At 51.0% G+C, this 25,968-nt stretch overlaps 3 protein-coding genes across 8 annotated transcripts in view; 2 read left to right on the forward strand and 1 right to left on the reverse strand.

Annotated features, from left to right (window-relative positions):
- The first annotated feature begins 132 nt into the window (after window positions 1-132).
- MRNIP (MRN complex interacting protein) lies at window positions 133-5,677 on the forward strand. Of its 3 annotated transcripts, none has more exons than XM_055717814.1 (7): window positions 133-1,015; window positions 1,087-1,146; window positions 1,402-1,499; window positions 2,680-2,749; window positions 3,040-3,173; window positions 4,014-4,116; window positions 4,597-5,677. In XM_055717814.1, exons 1-7 carry the CDS (start codon window positions 677-679, stop codon window positions 5,203-5,205), a joined length of 1,413 nt encoding a protein of 470 aa, XP_055573789.1. In that variant the 5' UTR covers window positions 133-676; the 3' UTR covers window positions 5,206-5,677. The 3 variants fall into 3 exon arrangements, with proteins under 3 accessions (XP_055573789.1, XP_055573790.1, XP_055573791.1); XM_055717815.1 differs by having other exon boundaries at window positions 133-1,006; XM_055717816.1 differs by lacking the exon at window positions 1,087-1,146.
- A 42-nt stretch (window positions 5,678-5,719) lies between these two features.
- Window positions 5,720-10,920, reverse strand: SQSTM1 (sequestosome 1). 3 transcript variants are annotated; one of them, XM_055717819.1, is made up of 8 exons: window positions 10,678-10,920; window positions 9,814-9,909; window positions 8,753-8,982; window positions 8,492-8,648; window positions 7,922-8,008; window positions 7,152-7,393; window positions 6,685-6,892; window positions 5,720-6,034 (listed from the first exon to the last, which is right to left on the reverse strand). In XM_055717819.1, exons 1-8 carry the CDS (start codon window positions 10,853-10,855, stop codon window positions 5,877-5,879), a joined length of 1,356 nt encoding a protein of 451 aa, XP_055573794.1. In that variant the 5' UTR covers window positions 10,856-10,920; the 3' UTR covers window positions 5,720-5,876. The 3 variants fall into 3 exon arrangements, with proteins under 3 accessions (XP_055573794.1, XP_055573792.1, XP_055573795.1); XM_055717817.1 differs by having other exon boundaries at window positions 7,922-8,011; window positions 10,678-10,919; XM_055717820.1 differs by lacking the exon at window positions 7,922-8,008.
- Window positions 10,921-17,759: 6,839 nt separating this feature from the next.
- The window catches only part of MGAT4B (alpha-1,3-mannosyl-glycoprotein 4-beta-N-acetylglucosaminyltransferase B), a 52,103-nt gene continuing 43,894 nt past the window's right edge, over window positions 17,760-25,968 (forward strand). The window contains exon 1 of one of the 2 annotated variants that reach the window (XM_055718437.1): window positions 17,760-17,997. In XM_055718437.1, the coding sequence (XP_055574412.1) occupies window positions 17,901-17,997 (97 nt within the window). In that variant the 5' untranslated portion in view covers window positions 17,760-17,900. The remainder of the gene's footprint in view (window positions 17,998-25,968) is intronic. The other variant, XM_055718438.1, reaches the window with a different exon arrangement.

Raw genomic sequence — 25,968 nt, forward strand, 5'->3', positions numbered from 1 at the left:
TTTTATTTCTCTGGGCTCATGGTATATTGCTTGTTCTTTGTCCGTGGAGGTGATCTCAAAGAGCACACTTGGTGTGGCTGGAGTCTGATCTTTCTCTTTTCCCTTCCTCCTTTTCTTTTCCCTTCCTCCTTTTCTTTTCCCTTCCTCCTTTTCTTTTCCCTTCCTCCTTTTCTTTTCCCTTCCTCCTTTTCTTTTCCCTTCCTCCTTTTCTTTTCCCTTCCTCCTTTTCTTTTCCCTTCCTCCTTTTCTTTTCCCTTCCTCCTTTTCTTTTCCCTTCCTCCTTTTCTTTTCCCTTCCTCCTTTTCTTTTCCCTTCCTCCTTTTCTTTTCCCTTCCTCCTTTTCTTTTCCCTTCCTCCTTTTCTTTTCCCTTCCTCCTTTTCTTTTCCCTTCCTCCTTTTCTTTTCCCTTCCTCCTTTTCTTTTCCCTTCCTCCTTTTCTTTTCCCTTCCTCCTTTTCTTTTCCCTTCCTCCTTTTCTTTTCCCTTCCTCCTTTTCTTTTCCCTTCCTCCTTTTCTTTTCCCTTCCTCCTTTTCTTTTTCCTTTTCTTTCTTACTGTTTTTTCTTCCTTCTTATTTTTCTTTTTTCCATCTTTTTTCAGTTTTTTTTCTCTCCTTTTTTTTTTTAATTTTTTTTTAATTATTCTTCTCTGTATTTACTTTCAGTGTGGCAGAGGCCGATGCCGCTTCAGTGCACACACGCTGCCCCGCGGCAGGGGGTTACCTTTGCAGCCCCCCCACGCCCCCCAGCTCCCCTCGCACCCGTTGGTGCTGCGGTGATCCCGCCGGTGGGAGGACCGCGGCGGCTGTCCGGCTTTACAGAAGGAGCGGCGGGGGCTGTGGGGAGGCTGTGCCGCCAGGGGGCGCTGGGCCGACTGGGGGGCAGAGCGGGCGACTCGCTGGTCGCGGCGGTCACGTGGCCGGAAGCGCGCGTTGCCATGGCGAGGGCGGGCGGCGGGATGGCGCCGCAGTTCTGGGTGCTGCGGTGCTGCTCCTGCCGTCTCTTCCAGGTGCAGCAGGTGGGTGCGGGCCGGGGCGGGGGGCGGGAGCGGGGGGCGGGCTGCCACTGACCCCCTCTGCGCCCTCCTAGGCCAAGCGGAGCGGGAAGTGGAGCTGCAGCGTGTGCGGCCAGCGGCAGGCGGTGCAGAAGGTGAGAGGCTGGGCCGGGCCTGTGGGGAGCCCAGCGCGGTGGCACTGGGGAGCCCAGAGCGGTGCTGGGGAGCCCTGTGGGGTGGCACTGGGGAGCCCAGCGCGGTGGCGGGGAGCCCTGTGGGGTGGCACTGGGGAGCCCTGCCCAGCACACCACCCGCTCTCAGCCGTGTGTCGCTATTACCTGGGGGAGCCTCACCTTGCGCCGTTTCCTTCTGGCTGCTCCCGAAGCTTTTTTTTAATTAATTTTTTGCAGATTTACGGCCAAGGATCTGGCCTGGACTGTAGGCACCATGTCCAGAAATTAAACTTGCTGCAGGGAGAGGCGGAGGAAGCAGTCAGGTGGACATCTCGGTAGAGTGTTTAATCTTTATCTGCTTGTTTCTTTTGATGTGCTGCAGTTGATGTGCATCTTCAGCCTGTTGCCTAATTTGAGCTCATGGAGGGTGTTCTGTCCTGTAAAGCCATGACACATGCCAGTTTTGTGGTCACCTCTTAGGAACAAGCTCTTTGTTGGGTTTAGTGTCTTGACACGTTTCTTTTGACAAGGAATTTTTTCAGGTAAGTTTAGTTATCAATAGTGTGGGTTGGTCAGGCCTTTACCCGTTAAAAGATAGGCAAAAGGGTTTGGGTTTTGTTTTGGTTGTGCTTTTTTTTAATGGTCTTTCTTATTTGCTGTTTGATGAGCTGACTGTGATGTCCATCTTACGGACTGACAAGCAGTGCAGAGGTACATCCTTGGAGAGAAAACATCCTCCACTCTAAGCTGTTGCTACTTAACTTTTGGCACTTGGGGGTTTCAGACTGTTGAATCTGTTGAGTAATCACTGCTGCTATTGATAAAAAGACTTGTTTAGTGCAAACACTTGGATGTAATTCCTGCTGGAAAATCTGAGTAGCGCTTTCCTGTTTATTTCCTTCTTGAATCTGTTTACAAATCGCCTGGTCTTGAACTGGTCTTGAACTAGTCCAGCTTCCTTTTTACTCAAGGTTGTTTTCAGAAATCAGTCATCTATCTGGTCAACATATCTAGTTAGATAACATAGTTGTGTAGTACTTCAGGGTTAAGCTTTGTGAAGAACAGCCACTGTTGTTCACTTCGTCAAAAAGGGTTACTATTTCTGTTCTCAAAACGTGGTGGAATAACTTCCCTTTTCCTTCAGTTGTTCGGGATATACTTAGTGGGTTTAAGCTGCTGCCCCAAAGACATGCTGTTATATCCCTTGTTATGATCAATTAGAATTTGTCTTGCATGATTAACAGCTTTAGATCAAACTTGCTACTCTATTTGTATAGAAAGAAGGAAGGCTACCCTCTAACTAGATTTTTTTTTCAAGTATTTGGGCAATATATCTTGCAAATCTTTCATTTGACCTCTGCTTTTCTACAGAACCTTTGTTTTTCTGACATGCCTGCTATCCAGTGTTCCTATCCATGCTTTCTGTCCAGTCCCTTGTCCTGTGACTAGGTGATTTGAAGATCACAAATCAGCAGAATTGTATTCTAGAAACATTAATTTAAACCTCTATTCTAGGTGCATAGAAGAATCTGTAAATGACAGCAAAAATATAGCAGCAGAACATGAAGGCAGTTCAGTCCAGCAGGTAAGATACCTACAAAGCTGAGGTAAATACCAACCCATACTGACCTAGGTGAATCCAAGCGAAATCAGTGATCCCTTTATCTGGGTTCAGACAGCTGAACTAGTGTATATAATCAGAGCAGCTGCAGCAAAGAGAGACTGAGATGTATACAGAAACTCTCTGCTCCACCAGGATACTGAGCCTGGGAACATGGCCTAAACTTGTGATTTGAGGCATTCAGCACATGCTTAACAATTCCAAAAATGAGAGCCCTGTATTTTGCTGTTTTCAGTAATTCTCCTGTGTTGTAGGAGGGAAGGGCACAGGTCAGTCGCTGGAGTAAATATCTGGACAAGAACAGTGAAGATCAGGAAGATGGGGAGGAGGAGGCAGATAGAGAAAGGCAACAGTTCTGTTCCCGGAAGAACACAGTGGAGGAACAAAGGTACGAAAGTTTTTTTGGTTGAGATTTTTTTTGGTAATTCTTGCCCCCAGGTGGTGACATTTGGTTTGGAGGTGTGGGAGGTGGCTCACTTCTGATAGCTGAACAAAGTACAGGTTGCAGCGTAGACCTGAGTTTGTTACCCCACATCTGGGTTCTTTGCCTGGTTGTGCAAGAGCAGAACCACACACAGAGCCGAGGTATTTGTTCATTGCATGTCTGCACAGAGATGGGTGCTAGGTGGTAAACCCACACAGCTAGCACACCTCTTAACACATAGTAAACTGTTTTATACACATCAAAAAACTGTTCATAATTACATTTAGTCAGTTAATTCTCATTGGTTCTTACGAGGCTTGGCTCCTTTTAAAGATACAGCATTCTTGGTTTTCACCGCCCATGTTCTGTGAGGAGGGGGCTTTCTTTGCTCGAGTGTGGATTTTTAGTATGCTAATTAGGATAGTGCACGCACAGTTCCAGTAATTTTCTGTTTGGTCTCATTAACCATTTGGTTCTCCTTGAGCTTATCTTGTTGTGTCCCAGCTTGACATATTTATGGTGTCTATTCCTTCTGCCAAGGCCATGTTTTGTTAACTGTAAGGATTAACTAACATTCTCTGTTTTCAAATTCTAAATTCTTTCTTGTTTTTCACTACAGATATTTACATATTTCTTTTTTCTCTCTCTTTTAAAAAAATAAATAGCTGAGCAGGGATTTGGTATTAGGGACTAAAACTCCTCTTATTGCTAGAGCCATGCATTTTATGAACACTTCTGGTGATTTGTGAAAAAAATCCACAGTGGAGCTCATCTGTCCTCTTTGTGAATGGTTTTCTTGACCAGGAAACACCAGAAGAGCTTCCTCTCCAGTGATGTTGCAGAGTATGTAGAAGAAAATGGAGTTTTCCATCTTGCCTACCAAGCCAAAAAAGTTAAAACTGCTGAGGTATTTCAATTGTAGAAAATGCTTCCTACCAGTAAAACAAAGGTCAAGGGAACACTGCTCTTTTGTGTCATCATAATTTTGAATTTTTATGAGTCTTTCTCTGCTCTTCTATTTGAATGCCTGGGGAGGAGAAGAAAATTGTGTCAGGAGTTTTGTCTCTGAAAGGCTTTAGTCAAAGACAATGCCACCTTGTGTAGACAGACTGGTTGAGCCGGATTCCTCTATCAGCACAGCTGCAATCTATGCTGCCTTGCCTTACTGAGCAGTGGCACCTGCTGCAGTCGTTAAGGTTACTGTGATTATCTGCAGTGGTGGTGAGGTTGGCCTGAGTCTTCGCAGGCCCACCCAGCACGAGCCTCAGCTCTGCCTTGGAGGCCTGGTGAGAATTTGGGTGCATCTGAAGGACCCGAATGCTCCTTTTTTGCCTGCTTCTTGGCTGTGTGTGCTGGATTTATAACCAATCTCTCTTTCTTCTTTCAGCGCAAGAAATGTTTAGTGGCAGTGCCAGATCCAGATCATGGAGATGCCGTTTCTGGAGACAGGATGGTTCCTGTTGTCTGCAAGTCTGTAGTGCCTGAGGAGAATACACAAACCCCAGCTGCTTGTAACAAGCCCTCAAAGTGGGAAAAATTTCTCACATGTTCTGACAACTGTAGTGGAAATGCTGCCAGGGTCACCTTGTCACCACAGGAGGGCAGTGGAAGGTTGGGACTACGCAGCACCAGTGCAGCGGCTGCTGGTATGCCCAGTAAGTGCTCAGAACAGGCTGGAAGAACTCGATGTCAAGGTACAGGTTTTGAATTTGCAGAGTGTGTTGTTGGTACTGGGCGGCTTGCCTCAGAATTGCCTGGCACCATGGTCCCCAGTGCCAGTTGCTCAATTAAGGAGGATGTGTTGTTGAAAGCACCTCAAAGCTATTTGATAGGGGCAGGATCTGGTGGTGTAACCACTGCAGGAGGGTGCTGCTTGGATAGCATGAGCAAGGCAAAGGCAAACACCCTTACTAACTGTAATGCTGGGCCAAGGCCTAGCAATATTTCTTCTGAACGACTCTTCTGCACAGGGGAGGAGTTTGATGATGATCTCTGAGTTCAGGCCTCTCTGGTGTTGCTTGCTTGTCTGTCACTGTATTTGAACTCAAGTTAGCTTTATTTGAAGCCTTACAGAACTGTACTATTAAAGCTGTTTGTTTTATGGCTGTGTTTGAGAGTGGAAGAGACTGATGCAGTGGGCAAGCATGAGGGTTATGCAGTTTTGTTTAGCAACCTTATCAGATAGGATTCCTGGCCAATACAATTCTGTGATTACCTCCCCATTAGAAACTACAGCCCCCTCTACTATGCTTTGTTTCAATCTCCCATAGCAATCCTTTCTTCTAGAACAGGCTTCAGAGCCAGCAAAGCATTTCATTTCTCCTCAGAACTGTAGCCCTAAGGGTATAGCACAGTATGTGCTAAAAGGCAGGCCTGCAGTCCTAGACTGCCTCCTTGCACAGGGAGCACTTGGTAAAAATCACAGACTCTTAGCCTAGTCCCTCTAGTCTTTTAACTAGGCTACATTAAACCAGGTAATACAGCTGTGATACTTTAACACCCACACACGCTCAGCACATGAAGTAGTATTTATTTTTCCTCTGTTCTACAAGCACTTAGAAACATGAGACACAAACCCTTAGCAGGAAGAAAGATGAACCGCCGAGTGAGTTGTACTGTATTGTCTGCTTTCAGTTAGAAGGAAAGTGCTTTTTGTTACACAGACTACTACACGTGAGGTGGCTGCTTGGAATACTGGATGGCATCTAGTGCTGCCCCTATGTCACAGTTCTTTGTCTGCAGGAGTCGAGTGAGCCATCCCCCCTCATCAGAGAAGCCCATAGACAGCATCTGGGACAGAGATTCAATGAGGCGAGGGTCTGCCTCTGTTAAGAGAAGAACAGTTTAAATATTTCATGTAATTGGCAAACCAGCCAAGGCTGTAATACCACACAGTAGGTAGGCTGGCACTACTTCTAGTAAATCTAGCATAGCTGATTGAATGCTGGAAGACACACTCTCCTTTGTCAGGAGGGCAGATGTCTGAGATAAAAGAGACATAACCAGCTAAGAAAACTGCTGAGTCAGACTTGCTGGCCTTGCTGTAGGACTCTGCTGTTTATCTTAGTTAAGTGGCCTTGTATAGTGTTACTGCCTCCCACCACAAAAATGCCATCTTAAAGCCACAGGATGTGTTAGTTTGCATCCTGCATTACAAGAGGCTCTCCTCAAGAGTATGCAGCAAGGACATGATTTAGTATACCATCTTTTTTCATGCTGCTCAAATGGGATATTAGTCTAATGTCTGAAGTCTTGTTAAAACTTAGCTGCCTACATTCAAGAGAACCACCTGGCTGCCTCTAACAGGGTGCAAGAGCTGCCATACCTGCTACCAAAGTCACAGACAAGTTTAGCTGTAACTTATGTGACCTTGGTTTCTACCATTTCTAAAAGCAGGACTACTTATGTCAGCCACATTGGCAGCTCTGCAGTGAAAAATCACTCTCAGCTACAAAACCCGGACACATTCTCATACCTGGTGGGAGATGTGGGTAGAGTGCAGCTTCTCGCAGTCCTGTAGGTCCTGGCTGGGGAGGATCCTGAGATACATCCAAGGAGCTGGGACCCTCCGTCTCTGGCATCTGCAAAGACTGTAATTCACCTGTGGAAGGATCCACTTCTTTGGAAGATAAGTGGGTCCAGTCCTCATCACCCCCTGATGAGCTGCTAGACTCACTGTGTTCCTGAAATGGAAAGAAAAAAGGTCCAGGTGCTGCAGTGCTTTCCAGGCAGGATGCATGCTCCTACTATCTGCCTTTAATACAGGGTTACACCCACAAGAAGTCCCATACCTTTGCTGCAAACATGTAAAGCAAACATACTGTGTATCACAATCTGCTGAGATCTTAATACTCAGTCCCACAATATGTACTAAATTTTATTACTTTCCTTTTTAGTAATGCCTCAGCAAGCATCATTAAATTAGCATCATAATTTTTGTACCTGGGACTGGAAGCTGCCATCTTCCATTTGTGTAGGCACAGGATCTATCACCATGTCTTGCATCTGCTCTGCAACAGTATTTACTTCTGTAGCAGAATCAGTGTTATTCCAATCTGGTTTGGTCTGAACATTCCGGTCAAAAGTACCGCTGCTTGACTCAGCATTGTTCTCCTGACTGGGAGAAGCAGGAGTCACTTTGCTTCTCTGTCCTCCATGTTCCACATCAATATCAACTTCAATACCTAGAATGGCATTTGAGATGGAGGAAGTCTTAGAAATTTCCAAAGCACAGTCCTCAATGAGCATGAATCAATGCTTGTCTGAACATTGTAAGATTTCTGTAATCCTACAGTTTGCCAGGTAACACGCAGGAATTAAAAAGCAAAGCATTCTTTAAACAAAGAATAGTTAAGCACCAAATAGTCCTCTTCCTCTAGGCTGACGAGACATACTTTTAGAGGGTCAGGGCAGAAGTTACCCATGTCCATATAAGCCAGGCAAAATCCTAAGTCACTACCAACTTAAAGTTAGTGTTGCAGTGGTGACATGTTAATGAAATCTTTCCTCATTTCCTCCCAAAGCAGGGCCCTGAAAAGGTACCAAGTGGCTGTTCTAAGCCTCAGCATTATTAGTACCAGGAATAAATTAAGCCTTCAAGGCTTAGCGGCATGAGGTAGTTCCAGTATCGGTCACAACAGCCGATTGCTGCTCCTGTTAGAAGGATCTTTAAGCCAGTCTCAGGGATTGGGATAACAAACTAAGTCACTTACCCAGGGGGCTCAGAAAAGCTGCAACACTCTCCCCAACATTCTTTAAGAAGGTGACATTGGGGTCCTGAGGGTGGCTGTTAGTAGAAGCTTCTAGAAAAACAATTTCTGTTAGCACACATGGAAGCTCAGAAGGAAGGAGCACCTACAGAGTGTATCCCCAAGGAGATCCTGGTGCTCGTTTCCTGTCACTCAGATACACTGCACAACAAAGGCAGTACAGAGACAAAAACTAACTCTGAGCTACCCCTGGAACAGAAAACCAGTGGCATTAGCATTGTTAAGGCTCATTAGCCATGCTGAAAGGCAGATCTGGAGTAGAGTAGTGCCATGCTTGACCTAACAGCTCAGCTTGGTTTGGTTCCAGATACTTTCTCTCTGCATCCTCACTGACTGCATGGGCCCAAGCATGCCTTAAAATAATCCCACTCTGTGCTGAAAGCTGCTAATTATTTCAAGCAAGTTAGATTCATTCCTATGTTGACTTTTTCCACCCAGATTCTACCCTATGCTGCAGATCCTTAGCTAGCCTGGCTCCACCACCACTTTGTTTACTAGGGCATCTCCTCTTACCTTCTGCAGCAGGTGTACTGGAGGCTGCAGCACTGGCTTGGGCTTGTTCAGAGTTTTGGCATGGACCTGCCGGGCCAGGATATCCCCAGCAGTGCATCCATGGGAAAGGTGGAACACCATGCCGCATTTTACGGAGCCAGCGTCCTCGGGGAAGCCACTGTAAAGGGTAACATTCATGTGACTCTTCACACAGTAACAAACTCATGACTTAAATTTGAGGAATACCCCATTTGTTAGTTCCCCTCCATGGATTTTGCTCACCTCAAAAGGATTTAGCAATGGACTCTGAAACATCACCATGTTGTGCTCCTTGTGGATACCTTTACCCTCACAGGTGCTGCACAAGTCATAGTTTGGACAGACAGTGCACTTGAACCTGGCACCCACCACCGGTCCGTCACAGCCATCACAGATCACATTGGGGTGCACCATCTCACGGGAAGGCTCCTGGCTGCATTGCGCACGATGTTCCCGCCGGCACTCCTTCTTCTCTGTATTAAGGAAAGGAAACTTTGCATCAAGAATGAGGTTACTATTTAAAGGCTGGAAATCAGGCACAGGAGGAAGCACAAACAGCCCTTGTCAGAGCAGTATTGACTTACTAGGTCAGTTTATTTTTACACTGGCTGCCAAATGCAAGCCAGGGGCATGTAAGAGAACTTAAACCAAGTGCAAAGGGGTTTTGCAAAGATACCTGCTCCTCAAACTGAGCATGCCTGATCTGTAACACTCCCCCAGCATGTTTATTTTAGATTAGTGCTGCGCTACCCCCTTTGGCTTCTTATCCTACCTTCCTAAGCACTGCAGGAACAAAATGTTTCTGGAGAGGCAGTTAGGAAGAAATGCCAGGAGACATAACACATGAGAACAGGGACAACAGCCGCTGGCTGGTGTGACTCATTAGATGGGCTGCAGATAAAGCTTTGCAGGTATTTACGTGAACAGAATGGACGAGGTAGCAACTATGCACTGAATAAGCCGGAATTAAGGCTTCCTAATGCATTGTGACTATTAAAGACACTCGTGCCAGGCCACCGTTTCCAGGGAGCCAGGATGACAACAGTGGCTCGCACTGGGCCAGCTGAGCTGACAGAGCTAGGAGGAAACTTGTGATCTGTTTACCCCACCTCAGCAGGGCGGATTCATATTCTGGCGTATTACCCTGCCCTTTATTTCACCTCCCCCCAGAATGTTACAGGTTATGCCAGGCCCTCGAGGACAAGGACAAGAGCTGGACCTTGCTGCTCCCATTTTCGGAGCGCTGCCAGCCAGCAGCGTGAAGCCAGAGACCTGCAGCCGCCCTCCGGAGCTGCACGGGTTACCTTTGATGTAAACACGAAAGACGCCATCCTGCACGTAAGGCATCGCCATCTCCAGCTCCTCGTCGGTGGAAAACGCGATCAGGTCGCCGTCTTCATCTAGAAAGGGCCAAGTGCAGGATTAGGTGCCTGGTCAGGCATCACGGGAGGTGCCTGGCGGAGTAGGGGGGGAGCCTGTGGGGGGGCTGCGGGGATACCCCGCGCCCCGAGGCCCTCCCACCCCCAGGGAGGCCGATCCCGCGGGGGGCTGCGGGGATACCCCGCGCCCCGAGGCCCTCCCACCCCCAGGGAGGCCGATCCCGCGGGGGGCTGCGGGGATACCCCGCGCCCCGAGGCCCTCCCACCCCCAGGGAGGCCGATCCCGCGGGGGGCTGCGGGGATACCCCGCGCCCCGAGGCCCTCCCACCCCCAGGGAGGCCGATCCCGCGGGGGGCTGCGGGGATACCCCGCGCCCCGAGGCCCTCCCACCCCCAGGGAGGCCGATCCCGCGGGGGGCTGCGGGGATACCCCGCGCCCCGAGGCCCTCCCACCCCCAGGGAGGCCGATCCCGCGGGGGGCTGCGGGGATACCCCGCGCCCCGAGGCCCTCCCACCCCCAGGGAGGCCGATCCCGCGGGGGGCTGCGGGGATACCCCGCGCCCCGAGGCCCTCCCACCCCCAGGGAGGCCGATCCCGCGGGGGGCTGCGGGGATACCCCGCGCCCCGAGGCCCTCCCACCCCCAGGGAGGCCGATCCCGCGGGGGGCTGCGGGGATACCCCGCGCCCCGAGGCCCTCCCACCCCCAGGGAGGCCGATCTCAGGTCCGGACCCGCTGCCGGTGCGTGGCCGGCCCGGTGCGCAGAGGACACCCCCCCGTCCCGCTGCTCACCCTTGTAGTGCATGCGGAAAGCGGGCGGCGGCCCGGCCCGCAGCAGCCCCTGGAAGAGCTCGGCGACGCGGTCGTGGATGGCCTGGTAGCGGGCGGGCGGCGGCAGGGAGAAGCGGCGGATCTCGCGGGCCGCCTCCTCCTTGCCCAGCAGGTAGGCTTTCACCGTCAGCGCCGCCATGCCTGTGGCGCAGCAGGAATTGCCGGCGGGGGCCGAGCGGCACACGGGGCTACGCCGCCGCCTTATAGCGCCGCGGGGGGCGGGGCACGGCGCTCGCCACGCCCCCGGGGGGACAGGCCGTGCCCCTACCACCGCCCTCCGCGCACCAGGCCACGCCCCCGTGACAGAGGCTCCGCCCCCTCTGGGCGCGCCGCGGGCCGCGTTCGGTGCGTTGCGTGCAGCGCAGCGGGGTGAGTGCTGAAGCGGGCGCTTCCCGCAGCCGAAGGAACGCGCGAACACTTGGGACGTGCCCGCGTGTGCTCAGCCCTGCGCGGCCGTGCGGCAGTTTGGGGGCGCAGGGCCTTGCTGAGCGCAGAAGCACCGGACGTGCCCGGGCAGCGGGCAGTGGGCACAGCATCACTACCCTCCGGGTGGCCACGTGGCCTCCGAGACCCACGGGGTAGCCCCGGGCTGAGCGGGTCCCCGTCACTGCTGGCAGTAGCCACCAGCATTAGCTGGGGCATGTGCTAATGTGGCGCTTGGCCACCCCAGTCCTGCTCGTCACCCACATCTTCTGCGTTGGGGCCAGCATGGCCAAGCAGGCTGGCAGTACCCGTCACAGGGGTTTGCATGCTCAGCGTGGCTGGAATAAGTAACTCTTCAGCTAATGCTCTTCCCTGAACCCAGTGTTTTGGAAGGGGGGGGCTAAAAATAAAGATACACACAAAAATAAACACAACTGACATTAAGGAGGATGTTCTGGGGGCTTTCCAAGTCGGTTGGCAGCAGTATTTTTTTGTAGATAAAATACAGTTGACAGGCATCTTAATCTGGCCACAGGAGAGTCCAGCTGGCAGAACACACCATCTGTGCTGTCCAAACCTAATTAAATAAAGATGGATCAATGATTATTACGTTCCTCATTGGTGTTAATTTCCTCTCACCCAAGGGCCTGACCACTCTGACTCTCAGTGACATATTTCTTCGTTTAAGATAATAAAAACTTAGGAGAAACTGTCATGATTTATCATCTTCTGCAATCAAGAGAAGGGTGATTTTTAATTTCCACAATGGGGGGCAGTTTATTTCTTGACCTAAAGTATGTATGTTTAACACTCAGCCTTCTGTATAGATACACTTTTGGCATATGTGTGGCAATTTTGAAATCACCACACTTTTCTGGAAAATAGTATTTACAATGGAAAGGGTTGCCCTTTTTAACTTCAGAAGTTTTCTAGGAATTTCGATTTCTAGGTATGACGTGGCAAATATTCCACTGTGAAGTGCTGACTTAAAGTTTAAACATAAGCAGACTCAGGTTTAAGCATGAATGATGCTGCACAGGGAATGATTCACCGGCTTTTACAGCACAAGATATTGAAAACTTTGGTCTCACACCAAAGGCATATTGCACTCACCTTCCCTTTTGCCTCTTTGCTATGTATATCCTTAGTTCTGAAAATGTTGGTGAAAGTTGCTGACTTGACATAATTTTTTATTTTTTTTTTCTCCATAGAATCAGAAAAGGGACCAGCGGTAGCAGGGCAGGCGGTACAGGACACTCTGCCAACGCTGAATCTGCTTTGCCAAGCAGCACCTCCAGCATGTCCACCTCATGGCCTATTCCTGAGGACTCCAATAGCCACTTTTGGTCTCATTTACAGAGCGAGAGGTTTGTATTTTGGGACCCAGTCCCAGCATGTTCATTCCTTAGGTGCCGAGTTGCTGCTGTCCCAGACAGGACCAATCCCTTATTCCCCTTTCCATCACTGCCCAGGTTTTTGAGGCACAGTGTGTTGTCTGTCCTCAAGGTGCTGGGTCTTTTCAAGCCAGTTGTGTCTCCAGATTAATTGACGCATTTATAATTATCAGGTGACACACCGAACTGAAAACAGAAATCTTAAGTTTTCTTCCATGTGACCTTTAATCCAGTTGACAAATACAGAAGGGGCCAAAGCCAGAGGGAATTTCTCTTCTCCTGGTGGAACATGCTGAATCATGCTCAGCTTTCTGGTCATGACATCACGCACTTTTACAAAACATGAGGAAAACAAGGCTTTCACCAGCCTGCTGTTAGCTTACCTCACCGGTCACAGGACTGGGGTGACTCAGTGAGTTGTTGTCTCCTCCTCTTCCTCGAGGCCGGGGATTTCCTCCCAGTGAGCCCTTCCCTGGCACAGACCCCAGACCTCACTCTGCCATGATTCCTATAGCCCTGAGCCCTGGGATGCGCCGCTGGATGCTCCTCGGCCCCCTGGAGAGGCCATGTGAGAAGCTGTGCCGGATTCCCACACATATTAACTTGAGATGTTTTTCACTCCGTTTGCTGGAGGATCTGGGTTTTGGCATTCTCAGCATGACGCACTGGCTGTGTGGATGTTTTCTTATGGTTCCTTAGGAATCCCATAGGATCATAGCAACCCCTGCCCAAAAAGTGGTTTGTCAGCCCTAGCTGCTGAGCAGCCAGCTTTGCAGATGGATGTAGTGAAGAAACAGCAACGGGGATGGGAAAAAAGCTGTTTGAGTTTAAAATTTCAAAGTTATAGAGGAAAGGCTCAAAAAGGAGCAATTAGCATCCCTGCGGTGCTCTGATTTCTCTCTACACCCACTTTCTGCTCGGAAGTGTTTAAAAATATTTGGTGAGATTCTTGCTCCGAGGGCACGATCACCAGAAATACTCCTTATGCCCAAACTTCTGTTGGCAGTGAAGTCCTGGCAGGATGAAGGCAGGGGGGTGTCCAGTCTTTGCTTGCAAATGACAGCAGAGGCTGATGATTTTCCAGAGGGCATTGTTTCCCAAGTCACCACTCCAGCCTGAGGCCCCCATCACTGCCCCGTCAATGCCGGTGAGGAGGGGAGGGCTTGGCCCCCGGCCCTGGTGGGACAGTGTACGGTGATGGAGGGACGGCACAGAGCAGCAGCAGCAGGTCCTCACTGGGCTGGACTGGGTGCCACAGTCCACGCACTGCTGCAGTGACATGCACACCTTCCAGAGGCTTCTGGAGAGGTGCGGGATGCTCCAGACACATCAGGTCAGACGCTGGTGACTCAGCCTGGTCCCCAGCTTCCTTCCTCCGCCAGCCCAGCGAAAACACTGTTCGCTGTCTCCAAAGCAGAAACCCTCCTTCCTCAACAGCACAGGCAGCAGGGAAAGCTGAGCAGTGGGGTGGTTTTATTTTTTTTTTGCTGTCTCATTGCTGAGGTTGAGTCTTCCTGAAGGTTACCTCTGCCACGTCAGGTGTTTACATAGGCTCAGCACCATTTCTCATTGGTGCAACGTAAAACTTTTAAGGGCAGAAAACCGTGGGTCATTTTTTTCATTGAGACAGAGGAACAGATAGGGAAAACAGGTGGAGGGGAGGCACAAAGCACAAGCACGCTAATCGGTGTTGTGCAAATACATAAGGGTTTTGTGTTCCAAGGTGGGAAGGCACTTTTTGCAGCCTACACAAATTGCTTGGGGTGAGCTTTGCTTTGAGAACCTGACTTGTAGCTTTTGCCCTGAATTAAAGCATCATGTCAACACATGGAAGGTAAGCACCCTGTTGTGATTGATCTTCATCTCTGGTGGCTAAGGAGAATTTGGAAACATTTGTACTGCAGTGAAACAAGCCCTGGTGATGTTTGAACACAGCAGCCTATAAAACACATAGAAAATGAAATTACATTGTTTTATGAGAAGAACAGCAAGTGCTCTTTGCTTAAAGCAGCCTGGGAAGGACCGAGCCTGGCCCCGCTCATGGGTGGGCCAAACTCCAGAGCCAAGCTCTTTAGAGTGCTAGATAAAATCAGCTATAAATCTGGATTATTTTTTATATCTAGACCTAATAAATGTTTTCTCTTTCTAATTTCTCTAATGCCCTCGGGACCTATGGATTGCTATCGGAGTGCTTTCTGCAGAAGGCCCTCATTTCTACCACGTTGCCAACATCAATTGTTCAAAGATCATGGGATCACCTTAAAAAAAACATCTTCCCTCTGTTTATTTGCTGCTGGGGTTTCAAGTCTCTGCGTATTTTAAACTTTACACTTTTAAACTTTAAACTATTTTAAACTTTGCTCTGCAGAAGGACCAAGGCTGAAAACTTGCTTATTGAAAACAGAATAAAAGCCAAAACTGGGATAAGAGGGAAGGACTTCAAGAGTAAAAGGGAACTTTGCAAGTCTGATAGAAAAACTGCAAGTGCTGGCAGTTTTACTTAGCCCCTCATTTTTTTCCAGGAGAGCCCAAGGTTTTTGTCATGTGAGTGGTATAAAGCTCACTCAATTCTGCAGACTTTTATGAAGACAAAGTGTAACAGCAGAAATCAGATTAAGCTTTATCCTTGGGAGTGAGTCTAATTAATTGTCTTGGAGAAATTATTAATGTTATTCTGTTCTCTTCTGCTGCAGACACACCACATATCCCGAGCAGTGGGAGTGTTTTGCACATCTGAAAGTAAAGAGCCAACAGCCAGTGCACTAAAACGTGTCATTTCTCCAACTCTTTAACGGCCGCAGGATTTCACACGCCTTCCCCACAAGCAGCTCTTACTTGCCAGTAATTCCTGTGAACCCTCTGTGGGCTCCTGGGTTTAATCCATAGGTTTAAGGCGAGAAAGCCAGCAGGCTGGGTGGGATGGAGCTTCTGGGATTGTTTGCTTCGCTCTAATGGTGGAAATGCCACTGGTGATGTGGTTGCGGCTTTCCCTGCGGCCGAGGAGTGAGGCAGGGGTGGGTGTGCTGGGCTGGGGGTCTGAGCCTGGGACGTGGCCGCTCTCCGTGAAGCCGGCCGAGTGCTCCAGGGCTCGGCAGCCCCGAGACACGGGGCCGCTGCTGGCTCACGGCAGGTGACTGTTGCTTGGGCAATGCCTTGCAAAATCCCGGTGAGGAAGCACAGATCCAGCCTCCCTCGGTTATTTTCAATAGTCCCAAGAGTGATGTTCGGTGCAATTCCCTACACAGGGACGTGCCCAGCGGGAGCAATGGTCTGTGCTGGGGTCCTGCAGCTCCTTGCTGGCCTCTGGCAGCCAGGCAGACACTGTCCATGCCATCCAACGTCCAACTGGCTCCCTCTGCCGATTCCCTTCCCAGATTTCCTAATCGCTGGGAGAGGCCATTTCAAGACTGAAAAATAAGGTTTGTTTCATAAACGAGAGAAAAGCCTAAGGATGCAGGTAGGTGAGACCATCTCCTGCAGAAATGGGCAACCCGTGCTTTCCCTCACACACGTGCACGGCGGTCAACGAGGCACGTATGTCGCCCAGAGCACCCCAAGGCAGCCCCTGCGCCCACCCCTCCTGGGTGCTGCACTCCCTTCTCGCCGCTCCAGCAGGAAAATTTGCCAGATTTCCCCATTTCAGAAGGATTCCTGTGCCAGCTGGAATGCTGCCAGGAGGAGACGTGCTGGGCTCCCAGCGCATCCCTGCCGGCCGCCTGCCATCCAGGCTGTGGGGGAGCATGGCCACGCGCCTGGGTCACTGCTCCTGCCCCGGCACGGCGTGTGCGTCGCTCTGCCTCGCTCTCCAAGGGACCCAAACCTTCTGAACAACAGACTGTGATCACTGGAAGCCAGTCCTACAATATTTATACATCTGATAAATATTTATATTAATAGTATTAACAAACAGTATGTGTTTATAAATAATAAAAATATATTATATAATAAATAATAAAAATATTAAGCACTAAAAGAGCTCCAGGGAATGGAAGACAACAACTTTTTCCGGAGGATTTATGTACCCACACAGGGGGCACAGGAGCTGCCAACTCCTGCCTGACCTCACGACCAACCGCAGGAACAAGTTCAGGCGTTGGAGGCGTGTAAACGCCGTGCTTCGAGCCAGCCCTCGCTGTACAGCTCCTCCCGGTCTATAATGAAATAAAGCTGGACCCATTAAGAGAAGAAAATACAAGGAAAATAATTTAAAAATCTGATTTCTTCTGTCATTCATCCCGGCAAGCAGCTTGAGGCCATAACCCCTGAATGCCAGGTCCTTTGGAAGAGCAATGATGTCCTTCCAGACGGCGGCTTCCACTTGCAATATTCATCTGGCATCGATTTTCTCTCCATAAACATTAGATGCTGTTTCCTTAACCAAGATGGAACGCTTCTGTGGAAATGGCAGTGCGCACGCCTGGCAGGGCTGCGGGGACTGCTGCCCCCGACGCCACCCCACAGCCCCACACCGCGGCTGTGCACAGCCCCCCTCTGAGGGCACCGGGACCCCCGTGCACAGGGGCTGAGCACGTGCCCCGTCCATAGGCACCCGCGCACAGCCCAGGCGTCGAGGGTCATTTCCACACCACTGCCCGGGCACAGCGGTGCGGACGTGGGGGTCCACGCGCACACTCCGTATGTGCCCCCACGCACAGAGACGCGCCCCCCCCGTGCATATATACATATGGATGTAGGGGCCCAGGTGTGTACGCACACGGAGGTGTATGGACACCACCCCCCCCACATATATGGGCACACACGGGCACACACACACACAGAGATATGCCACCCACACACACACACACACAGAGCCAGGCGTGTGTGCACACATACACACGTGCACAGACCCGTGCAGGCACCCACAGTGATGTATGTATTTTTGTATGGACATATGTATGTGCACAAGTATCCATGTCTACATCTATGGGGATAAGCCAAGTATTTGGATATGTACATTTATATATGTAACCCATGAGTGAGCGCTCATGTACACACCCTGACACACAGATACACACACACACATACACAGAGACACAGATACACAAACACACACACACACACATACACACACACAGAGGCGCGCGCACACACCCTCCCCCCCCCGCCCCCCCGCCCCCCCGCCCGCTGCCCGCTTGGCCCCGCGCTCTCCGCACGGGGGCGCCCGCCGCCCGCCGCCGCCCCGCCCATTGGCCCCGCCCCCGCCCCGCCCCGCCCCGCCCGCCCGCCCCGGCGCGGCCCGGCCCGGCGCGGGCGCTGCATGCGGGCGGTGCGCCCCGCTCCGCTCCGCTCCGCGCTCGCCGGGGCCCCGGGGCCGCCGAGGCCGCGCCGCGCCCGGGACATGCGGCCGCCCCCGCCGGCGAGGAGGCGATGAGGCTCCGCAGCGGCACGGCGCTCACGCTGCTGCTCGGCTGCCTGTGCGCCCTGCTCTCGCTCTCCTGGTACGGCGCCTTCGGCGGGCACAAAGGTAGGGGGGCTCGGCCGCGACCCCCGCCGCCGGGGCGGCAGGTGGGGCGGGGGGGCGCTGCGCTAGGGTCCGGACACGGCGGGGTCCTGCGCGACCCCGGGGGATGCTGCCCGGTAGCATCCCGCTGGCGCCGGCGGGGGACCGTGTGCCGCTGGTGACCCCCGGTCCCCGCGGGACCGGGACCGTGGGCTCCCCGGGGCGGGCGTGCGCGGGGCAGGCGGTGCCCGGCCTGGGGGTCCCCGCCCCTCCCCGGGGCGCGGCGCGGCCTGGGGGGCCCAGGGAGGGCCGGGGGCTGCGGGTCGGGGCGTGCTGGGCTTCGCTTCCCTTAAGCCCCCGCGTTTATGGCAAAAACCCTCGCGGGCGCGGGGGACCCGGCGGGCTGAACCCTCGCGGGGAGGTGGTGGTGCCAAAACCCGGGGAGCCCTCAGATGCTGGGGGTCCCTGGGCGCACTGGGGGTGAATGGGAGCAGCTCTGCCCTCCCCGCACCCCACACGGCTGCTGCGGCTGGGTGCTGAGCCCAGCACTTCGACGGGTGCGGGACGGGTCCCGTACTGGTGCTGGTGTGGCACGGAGCGGGCGGCTCTGGGGCAGGGGCACGGGGCCCCGTCCCGTCGAGGCTGCGGGGGAATCCTGCGGCGGCATCGCAGGGATGCTCGGGGCTGTTTTTTCCTGACAGTGTACCAGTTGCGTTTCCCCATCCTGTTGCTCGCTAAAGCAGCGCGCCGGATTTACACTGGCCTGGGGTACGATTCTGGTAGTTGCTTCTGAATTGTGTATTTGCCTCGTGTATGGGTGTGCAGGCTGGCGTGCTCGTGCTGGTCACTCCGCTCTTCCAGTTCTTGCAATTTCGGAGGTCATTAAAGGCGGGCGGTCTGGCCGTCCAGCCCTTGACCCTCTCTTCCCCCTCACCAGATAAGCATCTCTCCCCACTACAGGTGAGAAGCAGCTTTTGCCAAGTGTAAGACGTGACCTGATGGCTTTGCAATCCCGTGGCACACCGTGCACACTCACAAGGTGCAGCTTGCGCGTGGTGCCAGGCTGGCATGGGGGCAGGGCAGCACTGGGGGAAGGCTTTTTGACTCCAGTGGGCAGGATGACACGAGCCCATGTAGGTACCCATTCAGCTCAGCCCCTTCCCCAGCAGCAGGGCAGGAGCCCCTGGGATGTGCCACCTTTTCCTGGCAGCTGTGGGCACCTGACAGGCAGCTGCTTGGACCCCTCTGCCTTGTTCATCACCAGCAGGGCTCTCCTGTCGTGCTGCTAACACGATTTAAATCCCACCACAGCTGCCTCCCGCAGAGGTCTGGGTGATGGGCACTTGCAATGCAGGGGTGCTGCCAGGGGATCGGTTTGCTTCTGCTGGTGAGATTTTTAACTGGACGAAATGTTTGCATAACTGGGTGGTGGTGTATGCGCTTTCAGCCAGAAATGCTAGACCGTGGTAAGTTGTGTAGGGGCAGAGGAGCCCTTGTGGCTACCGCTGAGCAGTCGTCTTGCTCGTAGCTCCCTCACGTCAACGAAGCGAAACCAGCGTGCGGTGCTGCACAGGCTCCAGGCAGTCGCTCCTGGTTTCTGAAGCAGGGCGGCCAGCCCCGCTAGGTAGTCTGTGCTGTCTGGACTGTGTTGGCCTTAGTCAGCCTTTAACTCACTTCTATTTTTTAACAGGTAGCTTTTCTCCATTGCTCATTCAAGTGCCAAAACAACCACTTTGGGTGCCACTGTCCCTGTCCTTCTTGGTAGGACCCTCCCTGGGATATGCGTTTCCCTCTGACAGCAGCACATCTCTTGCAAAACAGAGTGCTACAACAGGTCACAAATAACGCGGGGCAGGCTGTGTCAGCACACCAGGTTTCCGGCTATTATGGTCATTTATGTACCGGCCTGTTATTCAATACAGAGCTGGAGAAGACCTTGAGAGGTCATTCAGTCCATCTCCTGCCCCTACACGGGACTGGTGATAACCAGTGCCTTCCTGACAGATGTTTACTGTATTCATTCTTAAAAACCTCTGGTGACAGAGATGCCAAAGCTCCCCAAACGATCTGTTTGACATTTAGTGGCCCTGCTATTAGATTTTTCTTATGATCTGAACAGAAGAGGTTTTTTCCTTCAGTTTGGTTTCATGATTGCTGCTCTTTTCCATTTATTGGGCACAGGCAGAAAAGTTTCTTCCTTCTTTGCAGGAGCCTGTTAGATATTTGGAAGCTGCTACCGTGTTTCCTCTTAGGCCCTGCTAATACAGATTAAACCAGGCTGGTTCCTTCAATCATTCCATCATCCTTCATGAAGAGTGGTGCTTAACCCGTGTTACAGGGCTGAAGTCGCTGCCTTGTTTTTGCTCAGAAGAATAAGGGATTACTTCAGGTCTCCTACACACAATGATCCTATTTATACATCCCAGTGTGTTTGCTTTTTACTTTTGCCGCAGATGACTGGTGTTTCATTTTCTTTATCTCACCCACCCTTCAGCCATTCTTCTCCAGAACTTTTCCTGCTTCTCTTTCCTTATCTCGTATTTGCTTGGTTGATTATTCTTACCAAATGGCATTACCTCACGCTTGTCCTTGTTGAACTGTGTCCTTCTTTTTTTTTTTTTTTTCCCCAGACTGCTTCTTCTAAAGTATCAGGATCATTTTGAATTCTGATCTTGTCCTCCTGCATGCTTGCAGTCCCTCTCAGCTTGGTGTAGACTTCAAAGGCAGTTGGCTTGTTTTCTTTGCTGTCAGCCAAGTCATGGATGAAAACACCAAACGGTATCAGATCTGGGATGGGCTCCCCTGGAACCCGCTTCAGTAAGGTCCTCCCAGTCTGTGCTCAAAGAGCGGCAACGACCAGCTCACCAGTAGTCTTCCCACCAGTTGTGAGCCCACCTTTGGGTGGCTCAGTCCAGCCTCTGTGTCCCTAGCTGTGTTACGGGCACATGCATGGAGGCTATCAGAGGTCCCTCCAAAATCTTTGTTTCTTCTCCCCTTCCTGCAAGTCGTGGCACACTGTCACAGAAATTCATGATAGATTGTTCTTGTTAAACAGAGGTTAGCTCTCGCTGAAGTTCTCCTTGTCTTCTAAGCACTTCAGCTGACATTAAGCTGATGATTTGATAATTTCTTGCCTCTTCCTTATCCCCATCCCCTTATTTTTCAAAGACTTTGTGTTTACCAGTCCTCTCTAACACCGGCCGCCCCCCGTGAGTGACCAGAGGTAATTCCCGGTGATCCTGAGCTGCTCTTGTTGTGGCACTCTGGGGAAGGCTGGCAAGGTGTCTGCATTGCCTCCGATGGGAAATAAAACAATACGAAAAACTCACACATACAGCATCACAGAGCCTGCTTGTCTTGCCGCTCTGTGTTGGGAGGATAAAACAATGAGTTGAAAGAAAATAAACCAGGTCAAACCAGCTCCAGAGCTGCTTTTCTGTGACCAGCGCAGGGTTTGTTTACCCCCTAACCGTGTTTTGCTGTGCTGTGCTTATTAGTAAATTTTTGCCCTCGTGGTCTGCAAAAACAGATGCTGCCTCTTTCCAATTATAAATGAGGTTTGAAATAGTCTGCTGGAGCGGGGAGAGAAGCGCAGCCTCAAATAGCACCACCAGTCACCGGCGGCCGATGTCCAACGTCACGGGGTGGTTTGGAGCTGGACCGCCTGTGTGCTGAGTTTAGGTTTAAGTAGGGTTTAACTTTCAAAAGCAGCTGCCTTGGAAGAAGCTCCTCTGTAACCTGCTGTCATGGGGTGGACACGAAAGGTTTCGCTGTGGAAGGCGACCTGCCGCTGGAGGATCAAGCCTCCGGGAAGGCTTGGGCAAGCGCGGGCATTAGCGTGACCGACGTGGGGATTACAAGGGGGGGTCTTACGGAGGGCTCAGTAGCACCAGGCAGCTTGCCTGACTAGATAAGTCAAAGCTGCAGATGGGGTGAAGGCAAACATTTTAACCTAGCTGCAATCAAATTTTGTGTGTTTTTTTCTTTCCAGTGATGAAAACTGTTCAGTTCTCATCCATAGTGTCTGTTCTCATTTTGACTGACCAACCAGCCATCTACCGTCTTTCCAGCCCTTCTTTTTGCCCCTTGCAGCCTGCTCCAGGGCCATAAATGCTGCAGGATATTTGGTCTTTAAGTGTTGGGTGTTTGTTTTTTTTACTGAATAGGAAATGCTAAACCTTGGGTGACCCTTTGAGGAGACTCCCAGTATGCTGCCCCTTGGAAATGCTGCATTTTGAGGTTGGGGTTGGACCTCCAGGGTATGGCTCTGTAGCTCAGGGTGGGCTCTGTGCCCACGCTGCCTGTGCAGGCTTTTCCACCCTCGAAGATTTATAGGTGCTCAGTATCAGCCAGCTCCAGGTTTCCGCTATAAAGCCACAGCTGGTAGGCACCTCTGTACCTGTTTACCTGCGAAGTGGGGTTGTGCTTTACACAGCAGCTTTGCACCCCTGAAATGAGTTCTGATTGTGCGGTATTTTGGATGCTCACCCCGTGGGAGCTGTCCTTGCCGTGGGCGTTGTGAAAGCCCTTCGGGATAGATGTGTGCAGCTCCTTGAAGGCCTTTCCCCTGGCACCCCAGGTGGGTATCTCGGTGCAGGTCTGAGCATGGGGTCTCTCCTGTGGCTTGCAAGTGGGATGTTGGGGTGCTGGGGAGCGGGATGTTGGGGTGCTGGGGAGCGTGGGGCACCAGCTGCAGTGTTGCTCCAGTGCCCGCTGTGGCAGGGCAGGCTCAGGCAGCATCTCCATAAAGGAATACTGCTTGTTCAGTGCTGCACGTGGCAGGATGCTTCTCTTGCTCGGAGTGCCCTTTGTGGGAAGCAGACTTCGACCCGGAGGGCTGGTCCTTGGGGTGTGTTTACAAAGTCTCCTTATATAATGCATAAAAGCCGTGGACGCTAATCCGCTCCAGGAGCAGCGGAGTCAAAGCTTGTGATACTGCGAAATACGAACCTTATCTTGTGGCATATGGTTCCTGCTGCTTTTCCATTTCTGTTGCCTGCATCAGCTTGACTTCAGTGTTTGTAGTTTCTTTGAGGTCTTGGGCACTGGCTACAGCCAGATGAGTGCGAGTGACAGCCTGGGTCTGCGCTGGGGTCATTTCACTACAACCCTTGGAAGCATTTACCAGGAGGAGAGATGCCAACAGCAGACCCAGCATAAGCTTCTGATGGCTGAGGAGGTGCAGTGGGGACCTGGTTGAGGAGCTGTAGAGGTTTGAAATCTGTTATTAAAAGGCATGGTGAACAAAAAGGTGTGCGGGAGCATTTCTGAGAGCCTTTGTGGTGCTCAGCAGATGTTGTGTGGGACTGGTGGCTGGAATGCAGCAGCGTTTGCAAAATTATCCCATGTATGATTTGACCAAATTCATCTTAAGAGCGAGGGACACCGTGCAATCTGTTGATAATCATTTATCAAATCCTTAATTGCCTGGAGTCACCTGTATTTCTGGTTTTATTTCTTTCCAGTTTTTATTAGGTCTTTAAACGAGGCTCTTGACCTGCACTGCACGTGCACGTGTCCCATTGCTGCTCCAGCAATCAGAGCTGAGGTTGCGTGATGGGGTTGAAGTTGCTGGAAGTGGAAGAGGGCTTTCTCCTAATCAGGACAGTGTTCCCTAGCACAGGAGACTTGGATTTGGGTCCTTGCTATCCATATCCCTCTCAGTCTTGGGAAAGTCAATCAGTTGGTTTTGTACCTCAGTTCCCATCTGCTCTCTGGGGACAGTGACATTTCTTGTCACTGGGGTCTGGAGGACACAGCCGTCCTTCTGTGACAGCAGGGTCTGTGTTGGTGTGTAGGAGAGGAGCAGGCAGAGGTTAATACGCACATCCCCAGTCACATCAAGTACATCTCTTGGTTTACTTCTGTTACAGAACAAAACCCTTTCTCGTTTGTGATTCCTTTGATTCATCTAAAACAAGTCATTGATTTGTGCTTATATCCTGAATGTTCATTGATTATTCACTTAGTGTTTAATGTAAAACACATCTATAGCTGGCTAGTTTAAGTGAAGCTGCCAGTCATCTCTAGAAAGCTTTGAAGTCTGCTAAGTGATGGAGAAATGGCTTTAGCAATAGATTGGGCAATGCTGGCAGGCTGCTGCGGGTGCGCTGGGGTTAGCCGTGGTTCTCCCTGGTCACAAAACCCAAACCAGGCACCAAAGCACCAATTTCTCAGTTCACGGTATAAAGAAACACGAACAAATATCCGTCCTGGGGCAGCCGCCCATCTCAGTATTCAGAGACGAAGCTTTATGTGTCACGTGAAGGTTTTCTCTATCGTTATCGTGCCAATTCTAACGGTGACACTTTCTTTCACGAGACAAAGCCCAAGGGATCTGTGGGGCTTGGTGGGTGAAGAGGGCTGCTGTGGTGACAGAAGTCACTGGTCAAATTAAAGAATTATGGAAACTATTAAAATAAACAGAGGGCTTTGGCGGGGGCTGGCAGGTTAAGGCTGTTAGGAGGAGAGGCTTTTCGGGGAGTGCTGACCAAGCGTTGCTTAACAGCTTCCTGATTCAGGGAGAGGATTGTTGTCTTTGATGGGAAGAAATGCATTTTTTCTGCCTTTTTTATTTCAGTTGAAGTGTAGGGGGCTGTTTATCCAGCGATGCCCTTCTTGAGTTTGTTTTTGAGCTCACATCAGGCTTCTCTTGCAAAGCAAGAAAATTAGGAAGGGCAGATTCCTGTTTTAAATCATCTCTTTCTGCATTAATTGTAGCACTGTCTGCTTCTCCGTCTGTTTTTCTCCCGGTGTCAAGTCACATTCAAGTCTCCAGGTTCCGTGCATTAGCATGGACATGCCTCTGATGCACAGAGACGGCTCCGTAGCTCCTTCTCTCCTGCCTGCCCCTGCCTTGGAGTTGCTCCCCTAATATTCCTGCCCTCTTGCTCTATGTACAGGATAAATACTTACCTAAAGGTTAATGTGTATTTTGAAGTGACTAGACATGTTTGTGCAAGGCGTTTTCATTTCTGCTTATATTAAAGTGGACAGCAGTAGCATTAAAATGTAAATTATTAGGCTTTAAAGAAGCTCCTATGCAAAAATTTCCCTGCCTTTTATTTTCGTAACGAGTTTTGTTGCGTTGCAGTGTCTGTTTACTTGTGACTGTAATTGTTGTACTCATGGTTTAGGAGCTGTGGGTAGTGGGATGGGTGCTGAGCTGGGGGAAGAGCATAGTGTTGGCTTGGGTCCATGCCGGTACCTGGCCCGCTCCTGTTCCACAATGAGTTTTTAGACCATCCTGATCAAATTTTCAAGACTACCTTAGAGAACACAGGTTTTTCTTCTCTCCCTGATAGTGAGAGCTTTCTGGAAATAAGGTTTAACCTGAAGACCCCTTTTTGTCACTCACTGCTCCAAGGAATTTCACGGCTTAGATAAGAAGCCTGTGGTACCAAAAAAGTTGTGTAGCCTTCAGAAGTCCTTGTAAATAATCAAAGAAACACTCCCAATACTGAGACAGGAGCTACTTAAGATACGTGTAATAGCACTACGTGTTTGTAAAGCCTGGTTTAGTGAAAGCATAGTAGCAAGACTAACCCTGCCAGTATCAAGAACTTCATGCAGAAGAAGCTGGAGGAGTTTTCCGAGTGAGAACTAAATCGCTGTATTCCTCCCAGGAGAGGGGTGCGCGGGGAGCTGAGCGGCTGTGCAGCGTCCCCGTGGCGTGTCCCCATGCTGGGTGTGAAGAGCAAGGGCAGCACCTGCCCGTGGGGGTTGCCTGGTGGGTGGCTGGACCTGGGCAGTGTTGGACTCTGACTCAGCCGTGACCACAGACAGGCACCTGTCAAATGAGTTATTCAGTTGATGCTGGCAAAAAGTGGTGGTCTCCCCTCCCTCCTCTCTGTGCCCAGACTGTGATCTTTTGCTTTTATTTGATCTTGCCTTTCGTGTTCTAACTATTCCTTCATGCTGTCTCTCACCGCACTCTCTCCGGAGCTGGCTTTGATATCTTTTCTCTTTGTAATCATTTCCCTGGGTTTTCTCCTT

This window comes from Falco cherrug, chromosome 8 (genome assembly GCF_023634085.1).
Source record: "Falco cherrug isolate bFalChe1 chromosome 8, bFalChe1.pri, whole genome shotgun sequence".
NCBI classification, from domain to species: domain Eukaryota; kingdom Metazoa; phylum Chordata; class Aves; order Falconiformes; family Falconidae; genus Falco; species Falco cherrug.